At 39.1% G+C, this 19,751-nt stretch overlaps 2 protein-coding genes across 4 annotated transcripts in view; one reads left to right on the plus strand and one right to left on the minus strand.

Annotated features, from left to right (window-relative positions):
• Positions 1-19,751, plus strand: part of ENTPD5 (ectonucleoside triphosphate diphosphohydrolase 5 (inactive)) — a 34,500-nt gene that overhangs the window by 2,901 nt on the left and 11,848 nt on the right. Inside the window, exons 3-10 of the mRNA XM_081936079.1 lie at positions 1,269-1,545; positions 3,458-3,537; positions 4,058-4,201; positions 5,468-5,543; positions 7,728-7,763; positions 7,951-8,039; positions 18,220-18,299; positions 18,395-18,456. Of these exons, the coding sequence (XP_081792205.1) occupies positions 1,329-1,545; positions 3,458-3,537; positions 4,058-4,201; positions 5,468-5,543; positions 7,728-7,763; positions 7,951-8,039; positions 18,220-18,299; positions 18,395-18,456 (784 nt within the window). The 5' untranslated portion in view covers positions 1,269-1,328. The remainder of the gene's footprint in view (positions 1-1,268; positions 1,546-3,457; positions 3,538-4,057; positions 4,202-5,467; positions 5,544-7,727; positions 7,764-7,950; positions 8,040-18,219; positions 18,300-18,394; positions 18,457-19,751) is intronic.
• Positions 8,405-19,751, minus strand: part of MIA2 (MIA SH3 domain ER export factor 2) — a 141,918-nt gene continuing 130,571 nt past the window's right edge. For all 3 annotated transcript variants that reach the window (XR_014173850.1, XR_014173851.1, XR_014173852.1), the window contains one exon: positions 8,405-8,420. The gene's annotated coding sequence lies outside the window, so the exon portion shown is untranslated. The remainder of the gene's footprint in view (positions 8,421-19,751) is intronic.

The raw sequence follows: 19,751 nt of genomic DNA on the forward strand, positions 1-19,751 counted from the left end.
GAAACAAGTTGGATGATGGATGCTGAAGCAATAAAGTTAATCCAGCAATTAGGGATTCAGATACTAAGTACTGATCACATGCCAGTGAACTGTTGTAATCAGCAGATCTCTGGTAATTGTGAGAAATGATTGCATAAGATAAATGTTGATATTTATTTAAAAAAACAGAGCATACCAGAGTTAATAACCAGCAAGGATCTATTGTGGAAGACAAATACCTGTGAAAAGCATAGTAAAACAAGTGACACAGCAGGGGGAAAGGGGACCTGAAGGGAGGAAGAAATGGTTTTAAATTTAAATAAATTTTTTTAATGTGAGGAAATCTATAGAACTGTTATGTTACATTATGTTACATATTTAAAAGACTTAAATGGCTGTCCATCTTGTAGAACTCAACTAGTGTGGTTTGTAAAAATAGCAAAGACAATAAAACCAGGCATCTGACCCACAATCTCTAGCACATCAAACTTTACAATCCTTGGTTTCCAGTGTGTTGGTTTCAAATTATTTAGGCACTCAGGAATTTACTACAAGCAATAATGTTCATAAATTCTCTCCTGCTACAGAAACTTAAGTCATAAAATCTGAAATGATCTTCTGTTTTCCTTAATTAATGTGCATTTTCAGTTTGAGATTTTAGCATAATTTAGCTTCTGTGAATTTCCTATGGTGAATTTTCCTTTAAGCAGAATTTTTCTTTAAACCGATTTTTTAAATGTTACTGTGTCAACATTTTCTGAAATCTTACAAATGCAGATGCAAGTGTGCTTCTGCACATCAAACACAATAAAATGGGTGAGTTTGATCTGAAAGAAAAGCCCAAAACAGAAATGATCCGAACCATAAATTGGATATGAAGGGGGAGAGCACCACAACTAAATGCATTGTTTTGTTCTGCCTACTTAGTGTCATCAACAGCATGTACAATTCCCATTGTTGGTTGTTTTGAACGACACTTGTATTCTGAGCTTTCCTAGCCTTGTCAAAGTGATAGCTAGAATTATAACAAAGCTGACTACATTAAATCCTACATTAATTTGGAATGTTCAACATTAACTTATAGCTACTTTTAAAGAAGTAGAGCTTTTGTATTTATTCCATATAGAATACATGGTTATAACTGTTCCATAGATTTAAAGAAGCAGACTTGAAGTGTAGTGGTTTGTCCTTGTATTAGTGATGAAATCACTTTTTGGGGATGTGGCAAGTTTCTGTGTTGGCTGATTTATTTAACATGATTTTTCTGATGTATATAATGTTATCTTCAGGAACCTCTACAATCTGGAAGTCTTGATTCAAACTGCAGTTCTCTGAGGCTGCCAAGCAGGATGGGTACTTCTTGGTTCACAGTCATTGCCATATTTGTGTTTTCCTCCATTTATTGTATTGTTTCTCATCCCAAACCGGAGTTATGGTTCCAAGAACTCTTCCCCCTTAAGATGTGTCCAGCCAATGCCACCATGGAAACATTTTATGGCATCATGTTTGATGCAGGAAGCACAGGGACACGAATTCATATTTACACCTTTATACAGAAAAGCCCAGGTAAGATTGTTGGAAGTTCTCCTGAACATATATACTTGTGGTGTACATATATCTGCTAGGTGGTTGTATTGGTTGACATACCACTTGTAATTTCCTACTGATTATGTTTTGTGGTTTTTAATTAGTTTTAATGATATTATTTTTTGTGTTGGTTTTGCATTTGGTACAGTTTATTGTTTTTGTGGTTTTTAATTATGTTAGCCATCCAGTTACAAATGTGAGGTGTGCAGTTATATAAATTGAATAAATAAATCATTAAAATACTATAACAACCAGACACTTGTCAATGCATTATAAGAAATTAATTGACTAATTTTGATATTAATCACCTTGTTTACTCTCCACAAGTTGTTGACTTGACCTCATTAAGTCTATAAGCAACTCTTAAATTATAATTCAGATAAGAGTAAATGTTTCAGGAATTTGCTAGATAACCTCCTGAGTCATCCTTTCAGAAATATTTCCTTACCAGATTCCTCAATAGCATCAAAGTGACAAAGCTCTTGATGTAATGCCTCAGTGAAAAAAATGGGATAGGTTTAAAGATGAGGTTGCCTTGAAAATATCCCATGTTGAATTGTATACCACAGTTGGAATGTTTTATGACATTTTTTATTATGCCATAAACTGTTTCATGATGTTTATGTCATAAAATTCTTCAAATTTCAATTCCGTGGCATCATGGGGCCTGGACTTTGGACACATTCTACAAGTTGGCAATTTGGGTCACCTTAGTTCAAAAGATTTTGTCCTTTCACCCATTAAAGCCTAAAGGAATCAGAGTCTTAGTAGTCTGATGAGTAGTGGATGGGTCCTTATTTCATAGACTCTTTCCACAGTTTCCTTCAGTTTTCTTTATTTCCTGATTTCAGTCAATGTTGAGTGGTCTCTTTGTAAAGAGTTATTGGATCAGTTGCTTAATTGATGTATATCCCTGAGAAAGATTCTAAAGTAGATTACGTTTAAAAGATGGGAACAGGATATGAGTGAAACTTAATTCAACACATAGAAAAACAAGAAAGGATTATCTTATTAATGTTTAACAACATTCTGTGATCTTTGATTGCTTGGCATTTCCAGTTGGGGGTGTTTTAGTATTATATTTAATTATATACTATAGTGTCTTAATCCTTGTTATTAATCCTTTATCCATTATTAATGCAATACAAGTATTTGCCCTACTTAGGTAATACTAGATTTGTACAGCTGTATTATACTAAAAAAATCAAATGTAGTCTTCTGAAAAACTGTCTTCCAAAAGGAAGAAGTGGAGATATGGTTTTGATCTAGAATTATGTAGCATCTGGATTTTCATCTCTGTTAGCAAATGAAATGAGAATTAACACAACTAAGGAGCTTAGTCCATTTTGTCATACTTTGCTTTCAGTTTTTGTGTAGTATTTTGGATGGCTGGTTATGCCTTGTGATTATGTTTTATGATGCAATAATGTAAGATGCCCATCTTTTGAGTGGGACAGCTATATAATCTAATCTAATAATAATAATGGCACCTTTACAATGTTGCTGTCAAGGCAGTACACATTCATGATATGGATTAGATTTTTCTTCAAGAATATCTCTTCATATCCAGTCTTCTACAAAATAATATAAGTCGTCTTATAATATTTGTTACACCAGAAGTCATCCAGAAGTCACACATTACCAAGAATTATATATCTGCTACAAAACAAAGTTTCTATTTTCTTCATTTTCACTGTAAATCGATTTCTCTGAAAGGTACCTCATGGTTAAATCTTTGAGACATAGTTGGATTAAAAATCACAATCTTCACTGACATATTTCAGTTATTAACTCATTTATAATCAGTAGAGCAAAATATTGAACTAAATCTATAGCCGGCGATAAAACTAAACCTATTTATCAGCTTATTTTTTAATACTTTTTTTTACAGAAAATCCTGCAGAGTTAAAAGGGGAAGTTTTTGAGTCAGTGAAACCAGGTCTCTCAGCATATGCCAATCAGCCTAATAAGGTAAAAGTTTCTGAGGGAAAACAATTATTTTCTTTCGGCATTTGAAGATAGTATGAATCATAAAGGCAAACTGCTGATCGCATTTTCCTGTTATTGCTTATTCTTACCTGAAAATAGTAATTTTCCAAGCTTTTTTCCTATTATCTCTTCCCTAAACCTAGTTGGAGATAAAAGTGATTTCAGCAGGAACGTTGTATGTGTAAGGACATGTTCTGCCATTAATCAATACCACTTTTCTCACTCCCAATATAGGTCCATAAACAGTGAGAAAATTGATCGGGGTTGGGGCAAGAGAACATAGATGGGACCAGTAGTTTGCCTAATGACATAGAGATAGATGTCAATAAAAGCAATTGCATATACCTTAAGCTTAGTTCAAGAGGAAAAATTTAAATGTCAAGCTAAAATAATGTAGGTTTGGAGGAAGAAATTGAAGAAGAGAAATATTTAAAATATATCTGTAAAATAAAATTGTGTCCAATCCTTTCAGTTTTTTGCTTTTGTTTTTGCTAATCTTTAGGGTGCTGAAACTATCAGAAAATTATTAGAGATGGCTAAAAATGCTGTACCGCCAAGTCACTGGAGTAAGACCCCCGTTGTATTGAAAGCCACTGCTGGTCTGCGGTTGTTAGCGGAGCACAAAGCTCAAGCTCTACTCTCACAAGTAATGTTGGGTTATACTACAAAATCAATGGTGTCATATAAAAGTGGGGGCCTTTTTCAATCCTTTCCATAAATATGCCCTAGTTGCTTTTTAAAATACTATATCAAACTCAACGGGAGTTGAATCCTTTGTTAAGAAAAGCACCGTATCCTAGATTGGTCACAGGTCCCTTGAGCATTGTCTCCAATTCCAAAACACACACAGAAATGCAGTGAGGATGATAGGATATGATTTGGGATATTTGAAGTCCTTGGTTCTCCGAGGAAATAGAAAAGAAACAGGGTATGTGCAATCTTGAAAAAAGTTGACTGAGGGTAGATTTGATAATATTATTCAAGTACAGGTAGTCCTCGACTTACTTTAGTTCACTTAGTGACTATTCAAAGTTACAATGCCACTGAAAAAAAGTGATCTATGACTGTTTTTCACACTTGTGACCATTGCTGCATCCCCATGGTCACATGTTTTACATTCAGATATTTGACAACTGGCTCACATTTATGATGGTTGTAGTGTCCTGAGGTCATATGATCACCTTTTGCGAACTTCTGACAAGCAAAGTCAAAGGAGAAGCCAGATTCACTTAATAACCGTGTTACTAATTTAACAACTGCAGTGATTCACTTAACAAATGGGGCAAGAAAAGTCATAAAATGGGGCAAAATTCACTTAACAAATTTCTCACTTAGCAACATAAATTTGGGGCTCAAATTCGAGTCATAATTTGAGGACTACTTGTACTTGAAGGGATATCACATAAAATAATTCCATGACCTGTTTTTTATTTGTCCAAGAGTGCAGGACATAGAATATTATTCTTAAATTCTAGGAAGGCAGATTTTGGATGAATGAGAGAAAAGTAATAGTAAGAGCAGTTCAATAATGGAATCAGTTAATGAGGAAAGGGGTGAGCTCCCTTTTGCTGGATTGTTCTAGTAGACATGGACAGCCAATGATCAGGAATGGGTTACTTGAGTTTCCTGAACTGAGCAAGAAATTGAACTCAGTAGCCTAATGGCTTCTTCCAACTCTCATGATTTTATAGCTATTTCTTCTATAGGTCCATATTATTAAGGCTGGCATCTTAGTAATGCAGAAAGCAATCCGGTTTTAATGGTAGTTTTTAGAGATTGAATGAAACCATTTAACTTGTAGCTGATTTAACATTCCTCTGTTTTTTTGTAGAAGAAAATTGCATAATTTGCATACTTCTGTTTGTAAATGATTCCAGTTCTAAGATGATCACTCTCATTTTTCTTTCCACAGGTCAGAATGGTCTTTGAAGATTCACCATTTTTAGTTCCTGATAATAGTGTTAGTATAATGGATGGATCTTATGAAGGTGAGTCCTACAAATAAGGAAAATGAGGCATAGAGAAGAGAAATAACTTGGGAAGTAAAAGGGGAAGAAGGGTTTCTCAGAACAGGATAAAATATTGTGATGTTGCTTTTAAGGAGACCAAGATTATAATATCCTAGGGAAACAGGATTCTGTATACAGGAAAATGATAAAATTGCTTGGCTGTATTAGCATATTACTAGATGGAAAATAGATTCAACTAGTTCTAATGTCCTTATGGAGTTTACAGTTGGAACACATAATAGCAAAAGACAGATATAGCTATGTCATAATGAATATGCATTTTATTTTATTTTTCTATTTATATACCTCCTTGTTCCACAATGACTTTACTTAGTTAACTACAGTAGGAGCATGCAAATAAAATACTAAATAAAATAGTACTTTAACTATTAATAACAGTCAAATGCTAAATAAAACACTACTATCAAAAGCTAAAATTATGATTTAAAAAAATCAACTATTAGAACCCTACGCATACAGACAATGTGCTTGGTCAATTCAATCTGAAGAATTTTTTAAAACCAGTTTTCATTGTGTTCTTGAAGAACATCAGTATAGCTTTTGATGGAGAGATGAACTTGGGGAGAGTGGAACCACTACAAAGGAGTAGTCCATGACCAATAAGATCTGCTTCTGTGCCATCCAGAAATCTTGAAATATGGGAACCCAAAACACCCTAAATTGAATAAATAGGATAATCAGGCACTTAAAACCAGCACCCTCTACTTTACTTGAGAACTTACTACTAACCAGTATCCTATGATTACAACATCTCTAAAATACCAATAGGCAGGCTGCTACATTCAAAACAATCCCAGTTTCAGTGTAGTTTTAAAGGACAATGGCATGTAAAGTCCATGTACCATGCAAGTCCATTTAATTCTCATAATTGTTTTGTATTGCCTTTTTTACTTTTTATCATATTGTAAGCAGCCCAGAGTCATGTATCAGTGAGATGGGAGACATAATAAATAAACAAATAAATAAAGATACATGTACACACATACCTCCAGTCTAGGTTTAATGTTGCCATAACCTCCTGCTTCAAACAGGAGTTGAGCCCTATGGTACTCCTACTGCTCATTTTCCAGCATCATGGATTGGAACCTCTCATTTAGGAAGTGTAAAACAATGCCATCCACCTCCATCCTCATTATCAATTGGATCAAATGCCTTTAAAGGTCTAATAGAAAGGCTGCAGATCATCCATTTGAGCAAGCAATGCAGATTCCATACTCATGCACCTCCTTTTCCACCAACTTTCTCAAAGAGAAAGATTGGAAACTGGACAGACGTCTAATATGAACATACTGAGATTTTTGGCGGGGTGGGGGGAGAAGGAGCACACCACTACTTCTATCAACATAGATCAAAACTTTCTCCCACAGAAACCTTAACCACTTGAACCTAGCTAAACAATTTGGCTTCATCAAATTATATGGAGAACTACAGCATGGATTGGGTTTACGTTTTAATTCAGTATTACATACTCATCTAAGATTAGTTCAGCTGAATGTCCTTAATCCAAACATTTATTTAGCTGAGTAAACTGACTTAACTTGGCAATTAGTTTAAAATGTTATTTGAAGTTGGTTTCAGTAAAATTATGCAATAAATCTGCAGGGTTTACAGCAGAGATGGTATTCAGCAGGTTCTGACCAGTTCTGGAGAACTGGTAGTGGAAATTTTGAGTAGATCGGACAACCGGTAAATACCACCTCTGACTGGCCCTGTCCCCATCTATTCTCTGGGGATTTTGCAGTAACCTTCCCCTGGAGTGGGGTGGGAATAGAGATTTTACAGTATCCTTCCCCTGCCACGCCCACCAAGCCATACCCACAGAACCGGTAGTAAAACATTTTGAATCCCACCACTGGTTTACGGTGTGTTAAGAAACCTGATGGGAAAGTACAAAAACTGAAATAAAGAAGAGTAAATGTTAGATGTGGAAACACTAATGAGAGTTAAAAGAACATTTTATCCCAACCACCAATTGGTGAAAAATTGAGAAGTCAAACAATGAATGAAATGATATTCTGCTTGGAAAAATACTAACAGTTACTGATCAGTGGAAATGCAGTGTGTGAAATAATCCTTTGTAGTTTGTATTTGTAGTCTATAGGTGCATGGATTTTTCAGTTCAGCTTTTTCTTTCTCTTGCAGGTATTTTAGCCTGGATCACTGTGAATTTTTTGACAGGTATTTACTGTGACATGTTTCTGTTTTAATATATAGAATTCACAAAAATTGAATAGGAAGCCTATTAATAGTAGGAGAGTCATCTGTTATGTTTGTTCTGACTTTCTAATACTCTCCCAGAATAGGATTGTTGTTATTGTTTTGCTGTATATGGGTACTGTTTGAATTTCTGCAATGTTATCTGCAGGGCAGTTGTATGGCCAAGAGCAGCAGACAGTTGGAACTCTGGACCTGGGAGGGGCTTCAACTCAGATAACGTTCCTGCCACAGCTGGAGGTGAGGAGATAGAATAGCCGGATCTATTGCAAGTTCCACAGTTTGGATAATCTTTATGTCCATTGTCACTTTCAGCTTTGATATCTTCCTTAACAGAAACATACCTTTCTTTATATATATATTCAAAACAGACACAACACAAAGAATCCTCCTTCTTTACATACTGTAGAAAGTGTATCAGCTGGTTACAAAAGACTTTCGTGCATCTCTTCCACAGTCATCAAACATAATTCATATTAACTCAAGTGTTTTAACTCAGATATATTTATACATATTACCATCATCATACCTCCATTTTCATTTGACTATAATTGTTTAAACATCCTTCATCATAAAATATATCAAGATTTAAAACATAACCACATACTGGCATTTCATTTGCTATTTCTAATATCCTCCAATAACACTGAATCCTTATGGCCTATTCTGGCTAAACATCCATAATATATAGTAACAAAAATTTCTAATCCTCCTTTCCAAATCACTGTTAACAATTTACATCTACTTTCCTTATGTTGTACCCATGCATATATATACATTATCATTATCCCTCCTTTATTTAACTAATCATAACATTTTCCCCCTAATAAACAAAACTTAACTAAACTTAACTTACTTCTTTTTTATTAACCTTTATATATAACCTAAAAAAAATTCTAATCTTCCTTTCATAGGTACCATTCAATATTCATATCCAATTATTAGTTATCATAGCAATACACATGTATACATTATTATCATTATCAATTATTTTTAACTGTATCTATTGTCACTAAATTTCACTAAGTTTAGTTTTAGATTATACCCTTTCATCTATCAACCTGTATCTTTCCAGTAGCAAAACAATCTCATGTCTTCTGCCATTTGTGGTATCAGTCCTCTAATCATCTCCTTAATCAAATTTGTATGGACTCCTCTTTGTAACTCATTGCTTATTAAGTCTCTCATGTAATTTCGATGCCCTTCTTCTGTTTCCTTAATCAGCTTATCTTTAATCGTCAGTGGTGTTTTCAACGATGTTGCTAACAAAATTTCTCTCTTTAAATCCATATATTCTTTTATTTTTTCTTCTTCTATATCTTGCCATCTGGGGAAGAATTCCCCTCCATTTAATTCCTCTTTCCGTATTCCACTCTTTCCATTTCCAGACACAAACCAATCACCATAGATATCAGCGGATTTAATTTCTTTGTAGTCATTTTTCTCTTCGGTTTTTAGGACTCTAACCTCCACTTTTTCCACTTGATAAATATCTCCAACTTCTTCATCATATTTTACTGTTAGATGCTCTAGATTTTCCAACTTCTTCTCTGTCCTCTCAAATGCGTTTGATAATTTCTGAATTTCTAACAATATCTTTTGCAGGCTTAAAGTTTCTTTCTGCTGTTGAGATTGTGCCATTATCTCAAGCTGACAAACACTACTGCTCTGGCTTGGAAGGTTTTTACAAGATTAAGCATAAATACACAATAAGGTCTTATTTTCACTTTTCTCTGGTTAAAGATATACTTCAAAGGAACATCTGTATGCTTTTCTTCTTATCACTCTCTATAGACAAAACAGTGAGACCTTGAAGTGCCAAGCCAGAATAATCAGTGAGGAAAGTAAAAGTGTTTTGTTTCCAATACAAAAACTTCCAGCCTCTGAGTAGCAGTGTCATCTTTCCCTCTGTTGTTACAATTTTCTTTGTTGCTTTTTGTATCTTTTTTTATTCCAAGTTAAAAAAAAAAGTCAAATTCTTGAATGAAATGGAGAAGAAAAAGGAAAAACACACGCAGTAATGAAGGAGGTGAATTTTAGTCCATAGGTTGCAAAAAATAATAATGAAAAAGAAAAAGAAAACTCAATTCCTTCAATTTAAAAGGCTTGCATAAATTCCATCCACGAAGATAGCATTTAAAAAGTAAGATAACCCACTGACCAAAACCATTCAAAGATTAATTCCGCCGCTTATTTCTTCTGTTCTCAAATTTAAATTTAACTTTAAGTTTTTTTATAGGCAGTCTCTTTTAAAACAGTAAAAATTCCTCACCAGCTGGAAACACTTTCTCTTTCCGTATCCTTCCGTTTTGGAGCCGCCCCGACTTCATCAGCCTGATGGCTGGACTTTTTGTCGCCGGCTTGAAGAACTTCTCTTGGATTCATCAGGGACTTTGCAATGTCCCTGAGATCAGCAAGACATATTCTTCCTGTTCACCGTCTCTGCGGGACAGGTTAGGTCCCCAGCAGCAAAAGTATCGGCTGCAGTCTCGGAGCATCGAGACCGCACATCCGTATCGTTGCAACATTGGCTCCTCCTCTCCACAGAAACATACCTTTCTAATGTTATGCTTTAAATAACCCAAATACTCTTTTGTATCATATTCAAAATTCATGGAAAGGAAACTACATGGCTTCACTCAGGACATTATACCAAAATACAGGTAGTTCTCAATTTACAACCAGTCTTTTAGTGATGGTTCAGAGTTACAACCTTTCCGAAAAGAGGAATTTACCACTCAGATATGATGTTCCATCAGTTGGGGGTGGGGGCAAATGCATTCACATGACTATTTTGGATGCTTGGCAACATGGCCATGTTTATAGCTGTTTGCGTCCTGCAGTCACATAACTGTATTTTATTTTGGTTTTGCCGAAAACTGGTAGGTAGTTCTGCAGAGCAAACCATTGGTTCACTTAATGACCATAGCATTTGTTTTATGACCATGTTTACCTAACCACTGCAAAAAACATAAAATTGGGTTGATCATGAGTGAACCCGTTTTATAACTCTTACAACTATGGCCTTAATGAGCAGGCTTTGTTACGGTCATAACTCGAAAACTACCCTAAGATAACATGGTTGATTTTTGTCATGTAGTTACCGCTATTCAGATTGCCTGTTTCAATGAATCCTTAAATGAATGCCCAACCTCTACATACCCAGCCATTCTGCATGTTTAAATGCTTATTTACTCTTTATGTGAATTTATGTATAAATTCCAAATAAGAAAATAATTGTTTCTTTGTAAGGAGTAAGGATTCATTTGAGTATAGCAATAAAGCGTTTTTAATTTATTTTTACTAGAAAGTTGTTAAGAGGCCCCAAAAGGCGATTGGCAATTAGCCAGATTTGGCAGTGAACAATTTATGCCTTTCTTATCTCTCTGGTTGTAAGTGTAAGGCTCTATTTTCAACAGTGATGGGGCCCTTTAACAGCTGTCTTAGAAATGAAGATATTCACTCTTCCTACACCAAGAAAGGCTGTTCAAAAAATCCACCTCTGAATGTTGCCAGCTAGCAGTTTCAACTGTGAGAAACTCTAGAAACTCTAGAAAGAGTGCAGAGAAGAGCAACAAAGATGATTAGGGGACTGGAGACTAAAACATATGAAGAACGGTTGCAGGAACTGGGTATGTCTAGCTTAAGAGAAAGAAGGACTAGGGGAGACATGATAGCATTGTTCCAATATCTCAGGGGTTGCCACAAAGAAGAGGGAATCAAACTATTTTCCAAGGCACCTGAGGGTAGAACAAGAAGCAATGGGTGGAAACTAATCAAGGAGAGAAGCAATTTAGAACTGAGGAGAAACTTCCTGACAGTTAGAACAATTAATCAGTGGAACACCTTGTCTCCAGAAGTTGTGAATGCCCCAACATTGGAAGGCTTTAAGAAGATGTTGGATAGCCATTTGTCTGAAATGGTATAGGGTTTCCTGCCTAGGCAGGGGGTTGGACTAGAAGGCGTCCAAGGTCCCTTCCAACTCTGTTATTATATTGTATTGTAAACACTGTTAAGAAATGAAAGCTACATAGAGCTTGAAGACAAGAAAAAAAATCTGCTAGACCTGCAAAAATTCTGCAGACCTTGCAGGAGACTGCAAGGAACCTACTGAAAACATCAGCTATTAACTGTAGTGGCTGTAGAACAGGCATAGCTTATATAAATATGATCTACACACGAATATTGCCAAACTCTCTGTCCCCATCTGGAACAGCCTTCTCAACAGTGGTTCTGGAGGACTCTAGGGTTCCACACAAGGTCACCAGAGATCCCACAAATGATTGAGAAAATGTTTTAACTTTTCATGTTTCACAATGTAAGCTGCAGATATAATTTTTATGTAGGAGTTCAATTATTTCAAGGGTTCCTCCAGGGTAAAAAAGTTGAGAAAGGCTGGTCTAGACCAGTGTTTCTCAACCTTGGCGACTTTAAGCTGTGGCTGGGGAATTCTGGGAGTTGAAGTCCACAGGACTTAAAGTCGCCAAGGTTGAGAAACACTGGTCTGGACCACATCAGTAAGGTAATGCGAAACGTTTCGAAAGAGGGTTCTTTGGCCTAGTGCAGTGGTCGGCAAGCCGCGGCTCGCGAGCCACATGCGGCTCTTTACACACTTTACTTCCCTGGTGCTACCCCCCGCTGCGGGGAGGCGGAACCGGAAGGTATTAGATGGTTCCGCCCCAGGCGCCTGATGGAACCAGATAGGTTCCAGACGGAGCTTGGGCCACCTCCTGTGGACCTGACCCGCCCCCGTGTGGAGGACCTGGTAGACGCCTGGAATAGTGCGACTACCGGGGCCCTAGACCGGGTGGCGCCTTTGCGGCCTCTCCTGCGGCGACGAACCACCCTGGCGCCTTGGTTTACCGAGGAGCTAAGGGTGATGAAACGCCACAAGAGACGCCTAGAGAGTCGTTGGAGATCCTCCCGTTCCGAATTTGACCGAGCACAGGCACGAGCCTATTTGAGGACGTACCTTGTGGCATTAAGAGCGGCCAAACGTCAACATTGTGCCGCTCTTATTGCGTCCGCAGATAACCGCCCTGCCGCCCTGTTTCGGGTGACTCGCTCCCTCTTGTGTGAGAGACCGCGGGAAGCCCCTTTACAGGGCAGAGCAGAGGAGTTTGGGAAATATCTACAGGACAAAGTCGCTCAAATCCGGATGGGATGGGCCCCTTTCAGTGGTTCAGTCGAGACGCCCGAGGCGAGTCTTGAGGGACCGTTCTGGGAGGAGTTTGACTCGGTTGCCATCGAGGATTTGGACAGGTTGCGTGGACGTCTGCGTCCTACCACATGTTTATTGGACCCGTGTCCCTCCTGGCTTGTACTGGCATCCTGGGAGGTTACGCGCGACTGGCTCCTGGGCCTAGTGAACGCTTCGTTGGGTGAGGGGTTTCTACCGGCCGCCTTGAAAGAGGCGGTTGTGAGGCCCCTGCTCAAGAAGCCTTCCCTGGACCCAACGGACCTAGTCAATTACCGTCCAGTCTCCAACCTTCCCTTTTTAGCGAAGGTTGTAGAGAGTGTGGTGGCACAACAGTTTCCACGTCACCTGGAGGAGAATGATTATCTAGACCCGCGCCAGTCCGGCTTCCGACCCGGGCACAGCACGGAGACGGCCTTGGTCGCGTTGGTTGATGATCTCTGGAGGGCCAGAGATAGGGGCTGTTCCTCTATCCTGGTCCTATTAGATCTCTCGGCGGCGTTCGATACCATCGACCATGGTATCCTGTTGCACCGGCTAGAGGGGCTGGGAGTCAGGGGCACCGTTTTACGGTGGTTTGGCTCCTACCTCTCTGGCCGGATGCAATGTGTGTTGGCAGGGGAGCAGAGATCGACCCGGAGCCCCCTCATATGTGGGGTGCCACAGGGGTCGGTGCTCTCGCCTCTCCTGTTCAACACATACATGAAACCGCTGGGCGAGATCATCCGTGGTTTTGGGGTGGGATACCATCTGTATGCTGATGATACTCAGCTATACATTTCCACCCCAAACCACCCCAACGAGGCCGTTGAAATGATGTCCCGGTGTTTGGAGGCCGTACGGGTCTGGATGGATGGCAACCGACTAAAACTCAACCCTTCCAAGACGGAGTGGCTGTGGCTTCCGGCCTCCCGGTTCAACCAGTTACTCCCATCACTGGCCATCGGGGGCGAGCAACTGGCCCCCATGGAACGGGTGCGCAATTTGGGCGTCCTCCTGGATGCCCGGCTGTCCATGGATGACCATGTAACAGCTGTGGCAAGGGGGGCGTTCCATCAGGTTCGCCTGATGCGCCAATTGCGCCCCTTATTAGACCGGGATGCCCTACGCACAGTCACCCATGCGCTGGTGACGTCTCGCCTGGACTACTGCAATGCTCTCTACATGGGGCTTCCCTTGAGATGCACTCGGAGACTGCAGTTGGTCCAGAACGCGGCCGCGCGGGTGATTATGGGGAGGACTAGATACTCCCCTGTAACACCTCTCCTGCGCGAGCTGCACTGGCTTCCTGTAGTCTACCGAGTGCGTTTCAAGGTTTTGATTATGATCTTTAAAGCGCTTCATGGCACAGGGCCTAGTTACATGCAGGATCGCATCCTGCCCCATACATCCCTACGACCAATCCGCTCACACAGAGAGGGACTTCTTCGGGTGCCGTCTGCTAAACAGTGTCGGGGGGCGACACCCAGGAGCAGAGCCTTCTCTGTGATGGGCCCAGCCCTGTGGAATGACCTCCCCCATGACATCAGGATTACTTCCGATCTCCGCTCCTTCCGTGTACAGTTGAAGACCCACCTCTTTCAATTATCTGGCCTGGCTCAACCGTAAATTTTTTCTTATTCCTCCTGACAGTCCTTTTAAATTTTAAATTGTGGTATTTCCAATGGGGTATTTTAATGGTGACTTTTAATTGTCTAAATGTGATGTAATCTGTTACCTCCTCCGTGCATGTATGTCCGTGCATGTATGTCTTAGTATATGTGTATATTTGGATGTCTATGTGTTTGCACATGTTTTATGTTTTATATGTTTTATTGTAAGCCGCCCCGAGTCCTGTCTGGAGAGGGAGCGGCTAATAAATTTAAATTTATTATTATTATTATTTAATGTGGCTCTTCTGTGTGCCGGGCGCCCGCTCCCCTCCCTCCTCTCGGGCACTTCAAAACAAGCGCCCCTTTCCCTTTTTTCTTTTCGACCCACAATGATTAGGGAGGATCCTGAAGCGAGGAGGGAGAAAAAGAGACGGAGGCCAAGGAGCGTCTCCCCCCCCTCCCCCGCAAAAATCTTATCAGGGAGCCGGCGGGCAGTAGCAAATTAGCTGATCACGCGGCGTGATCAGCTAATTTGCTACTGCCCGCCCGGCTCCCCGGTTAGATTTTTGCTGGGAGGAGGCGGGGGGGGAAGCTCCTTAGCCTCCGTTTCTTTTTCTCCCTCCTCGCTTCAGGATCCTCCCTAATCATTGTGGGTCGAAAAGAAAAAAGGGAAAGGGGCGCTTGAAAAGAAAAAAGGGAATGGAGGCAGAAAAAGAAACGGAGGCTAAAGAGCTTTCCCCCCCCGCCTCCTCCCAGCAAAAATCTAACCGGGGAGCCGGGCGGGCAGTAGCAAATTAGCCGATCACGCTGCGTGATCAGCTAATTTGCTACTGCCCGCCGGCTCCCTGATAAGATTTTTGCGGGGTGGGAGAAGCTCCTTGGCCTCCGTTTCTTTTTCTGCCTCCTTTCCCTTTTTTCTTTTCAAGCGCCCCTTTCCCTTTTTTCTTTTCGACCCACAATGATTAGGGAGGATCCTGAAGCGAGGAGGGAGAAAAAGAAACAGAAGCTAAGGAGCTTCCCCCCCACCTCCTCCCAGCAAAAATCTAACCGGGGAGCCGGGCGGGCAGTAGCAAATTAGCCGATCATGCCGCGTGATCAGCTAATTTGCTACTGCCCGCCGGCTCCTTGATAAGATTTTTGCGGGGGGGGGGAGAAGCTCCTTGGCCTCCGTCTCTTTTTCTCCCTCCTTGCTTCTTGGGGCTCCACCAATGGGGGAGCAAGGCCCGCCCAGCGCCAGGCTTTGGGCTAACACAGAGGTCTGCAAAGTTGGCTGTTTTAAGAATGGTGGACTTCAATTCTCAGAATTCTGGGAGTTGAAGTCCACCAGTCTTAAGAGCCAATTTTGCAGATCCCTGCCTGGGCTAATATGATTGATGCCCTTGGTGGACTTCAACTCTCAGAATTCTGGGAGTTGAAGTCCACAAGTCTTCAAGCTGTCAGGTTTGAAGACCCTGGGTTTTTTTTTCTAAAGGGTTAGGGGTGCAAGGGTCTTGCAACTTGACAGCTTTAAGACTTGCATGCTTCAATGCCAGAGTTCCTGAGCCAACATGACTGGAGAAGGAATTCTGGGAGTTGAAGTCCACAAGTCTTCAAGCTGTCAGGTTTGAAGACCCCTTGGGGTTTTTTTTCCTAAAGGGTTAGGGATGCAAGGATCTTGTAACTTGACAGCTTTAAGACTTGCGTGCTTCAAATGCCAGAGTTTATTGAAACTAAAAACAGTGTACCATCCTATGTATTTTCGGTTTTAAAAATGTGGCTCTCAAAATAAATTTCAATCGTGGTTTTGGCGAGATTTGGCTCAGTTGAAAAAAAAGGTTGCCCACAACTGGCCTAGTGAAACAAAATTTCAATTATTTGACCATAACCACATTTGGAGATCTATTTTGAGAAAAAAGAATGAAGCGTTTGAAAAAATGAACACCTTGCCAGTGCTAAATACACAGGTGCCTCTATTACTTTGTGGGTTCATGTGACACCAGTGCCACATGAAACATTATGCAAGTGAACAGAAGAATGAAATTGGCTAGGTAGCAACATATCTTAAACAGTTACATTCAACAATATTAACACTTAGGATTTTGATTGGCCTTTCAATTATCAGAATTAAATATCTTGAAAATCTTTCAGGATATCTCAGAGATGCAATATTTCTTAACTAAAATATTTCTCCAAGGTAGAATGGAAAAGAAATCCAAAAGCAAAATTAGAACTCTTATTTGGCTGCAGGAAATGTTTGGAAACTATTGTTTTTACCCAAAGAGAAATTACAAAGTCCTAACTGTAAGGGTATCCAAACTGTTCTGCTACATTCACTGTCCTCATCTATTGAATCTGTAAACAACTACACAAAATAGTCAATAAGCATTTGAATTTGTATTAATCATGACATAAAAAAGAATGTAGAGATCTAAAAATATCTGGTCCTTCCTCTCGGGATTTTTTTTTAAAAAAAACAACCTGTAATCCCATCCCCATATCTAATTCGAAAGATATCTAATCACTAGCCAAGCTTTTTTTTTTGCCTTAGATACCTGCAAAAAAGATTCACAGATGGCCATACAACAGCTGTATACACATCTGGAAAAATAGTTCTGGCTTCGATCATGAGAGTTGCTGCTGCCATTTTGGCCTCTCTCTCTTTTTTTTACCATTTTCTATTTTTTTGTAGTTATGGTGGAAAGGTAGATTGAGGTTTAACCATTCCCCAATCATATATAACAATCATATCTGATTTGATAGAAGGGATCTTGCAGGACCCATCAGCCAGAAGTGTCATCTGGCAGGACCAAAAGAGGAAAGATCAGATTGACCCCAACCCTGGTGGCTTTTTTAAACATCCTAAAAACATGGTTCTGTCAGCAGACATGGGAACTGGGAAAGTGATAGGATTGATACTGCCATTGTATTGAATGTTATTGGTAGATGTGATTATCTTAGCTGTGAATTTGATAGATTTTTATGGTGGTTTTAGTACTTTTTGTATTAGTAAAAATGGTACAAACATGATAAACATTTTTAAATTTAAATATTTGTTTTATATGATTTTAATTGTAAGCCCAGAGACACCCACACATACCCATAGACATATAAACACACACACACGCTCACGCACACACGCAGGGTTACTATATAAATTGGAATAATGGTTAGGAAGTCAGGGAGGTAATAAAGAAAGAAAAAAAGTTATTTTTGACACAAGGTGTTCCTGTCAATGTATCTCTGAAGGATATGTTAAACTTCAGTTTAGAAATTTGTAGATCAATAAAAATATTTTTCCCTGGAAATTTAAAAAAGACCCAGATTAAAACTTTGCTTATTACTGGCTATAGAAAATAGATAAAATAATATATTGGTATTACTTAAAGCATTCCTTGGTAGACACTTTCTGATAAGCATATAAAATTCAGAATCTACAAATCCGCAATCTGTATTCATTGTGTAGTAGATGGTGTCAGGGAATTATACAAATTATGTAAAAGCACAAGTTTTGCAATACTAAAGAATTTATTGAAATAAATTTTGTTGATGTTGAAAGGTATCGTTCATCCAGTAATGCTTGGTCGGTACATATTTAAAAATGGTGTAAAATAACAATTCCTGAACGATTACTTTTCATTCTCATAATTTTTAGGAAACCTTAACAGAAACACCAGTGGACTTTCTTACCTCATTTCAAATGTTCAACAGCACTTATAAGCTATACACACACAGGTAAGTGAGAAAATAAACACAATTATATCCAAATTTGTAAAATGTTGATACATTGCCTTGGTTATTAATTAAGTGTTCCTTATCCTCCCTTTTAGCTACTTGGGACTTGGGCTGAAAGCTGCTCGGTTGGCAACATTAGGAGCTTTGAATTTAGAAGGTACATTCAGACAAAATAATTATTCTATCTGCATATTAAGAGTATATTGCGGCAGCCCAGCAATTAATATATTTTTGGCTGGTGGCTGATACTTGCTCTATTCTTATTAGAAGCGAATTGCTAAGAATATTGAAACCACATATCCCAAATATAATTTGACGCCCTATCCACCAATGCATACTACTACCATGTTTCCCCGAAAATAAGACAGGGTCTTATTTTCTTTTGACCCCCCCCCCTTCCCAAAATAAGCGCTTGTCCTTATTTTTGGGGATGCCTTATTATTTTTGAGGTGCAGGAGGTGGCAAGCGTGGTCACCTCAAGGCTGCTGCTGTGTTGCAAGGGAGGTCTTATTTTCAGGGAAACTGAGTAGCATTTGACACCAATTCAGAGTTTTTCAGTGCATAATGGACTTGCTGTTTTATTTTTTAAAGGAATTTTTTTTTTACCTCCAAAACGCAAACCACATAAAAAACCCTCCTGGTCCATCTTTTTTTCAGTGAGCCCATTAATATGTACCCTGTACCTAATGTACATTTCAAATTCTAAAATATTTTTTAAAAGTTGGTTGCCAAAATGTTAAACTATATCCTCTGCATTCATTTGAGCACTGCGGCCTTCATTTTCCTGCAAGTGTCTTGGCAGAATGTTCTGGATTCTTTTTTATACCATGTCCATTTAGATTGACCCAGATTCAAGAGAGATACAAAAGCAATGAACCCCGGACAAATGATTTCTTTAAACCTCTCTCTAAGTGTTGGATAAATGCTTTATTCTGTAAATAACAAAATCCATCAAAAATTATATGTGCTTCCTAGATTCTGTTCTATTGTACAGGCATTCAATGTACTATATTACTATTACCTATTCCTCTTTTAAAATTACCTACCAGAATATGCTATACTCTGCAGCTTTATTAGTGTCCATCAATATTTCTTTCTCAAATTTGTTCTGTCTTGTCCTTTCTCTGAGATTTCTTCTTTTTATGTTAACAGCAGCATTAGAACTCATATACCTTTTCTACATTGTGTTTTGTATCACTGGCCCTCTATATTTCTTGCCTTCTGTTTTGGATCATTCTCTCCTTCAGGTAGAAGGAAAAACTTCTCTTTTTTGGCTGCTGTATTCAGTTTGCTGATGGATGCAGAGCTCCAAAACATGTGTCTCCTCCCATAGCTGTGTACTTTATTGGCAACTCTGTCGTGCTGTTGCTGGAGAGAAGCTTAAATGCGAAAGAAAGGCATGTATTCCAAGCAGCCTGCTCTTCCACCCAGCAACATTCCTGAATTGGATCC

The sequence above is a fragment of the Natrix helvetica genome, assembly GCF_964273705.1.
Source record: "Natrix helvetica genome assembly, chromosome: 1".
NCBI lineage: Eukaryota > Metazoa > Chordata > Lepidosauria > Squamata > Natricidae > Natrix > Natrix helvetica.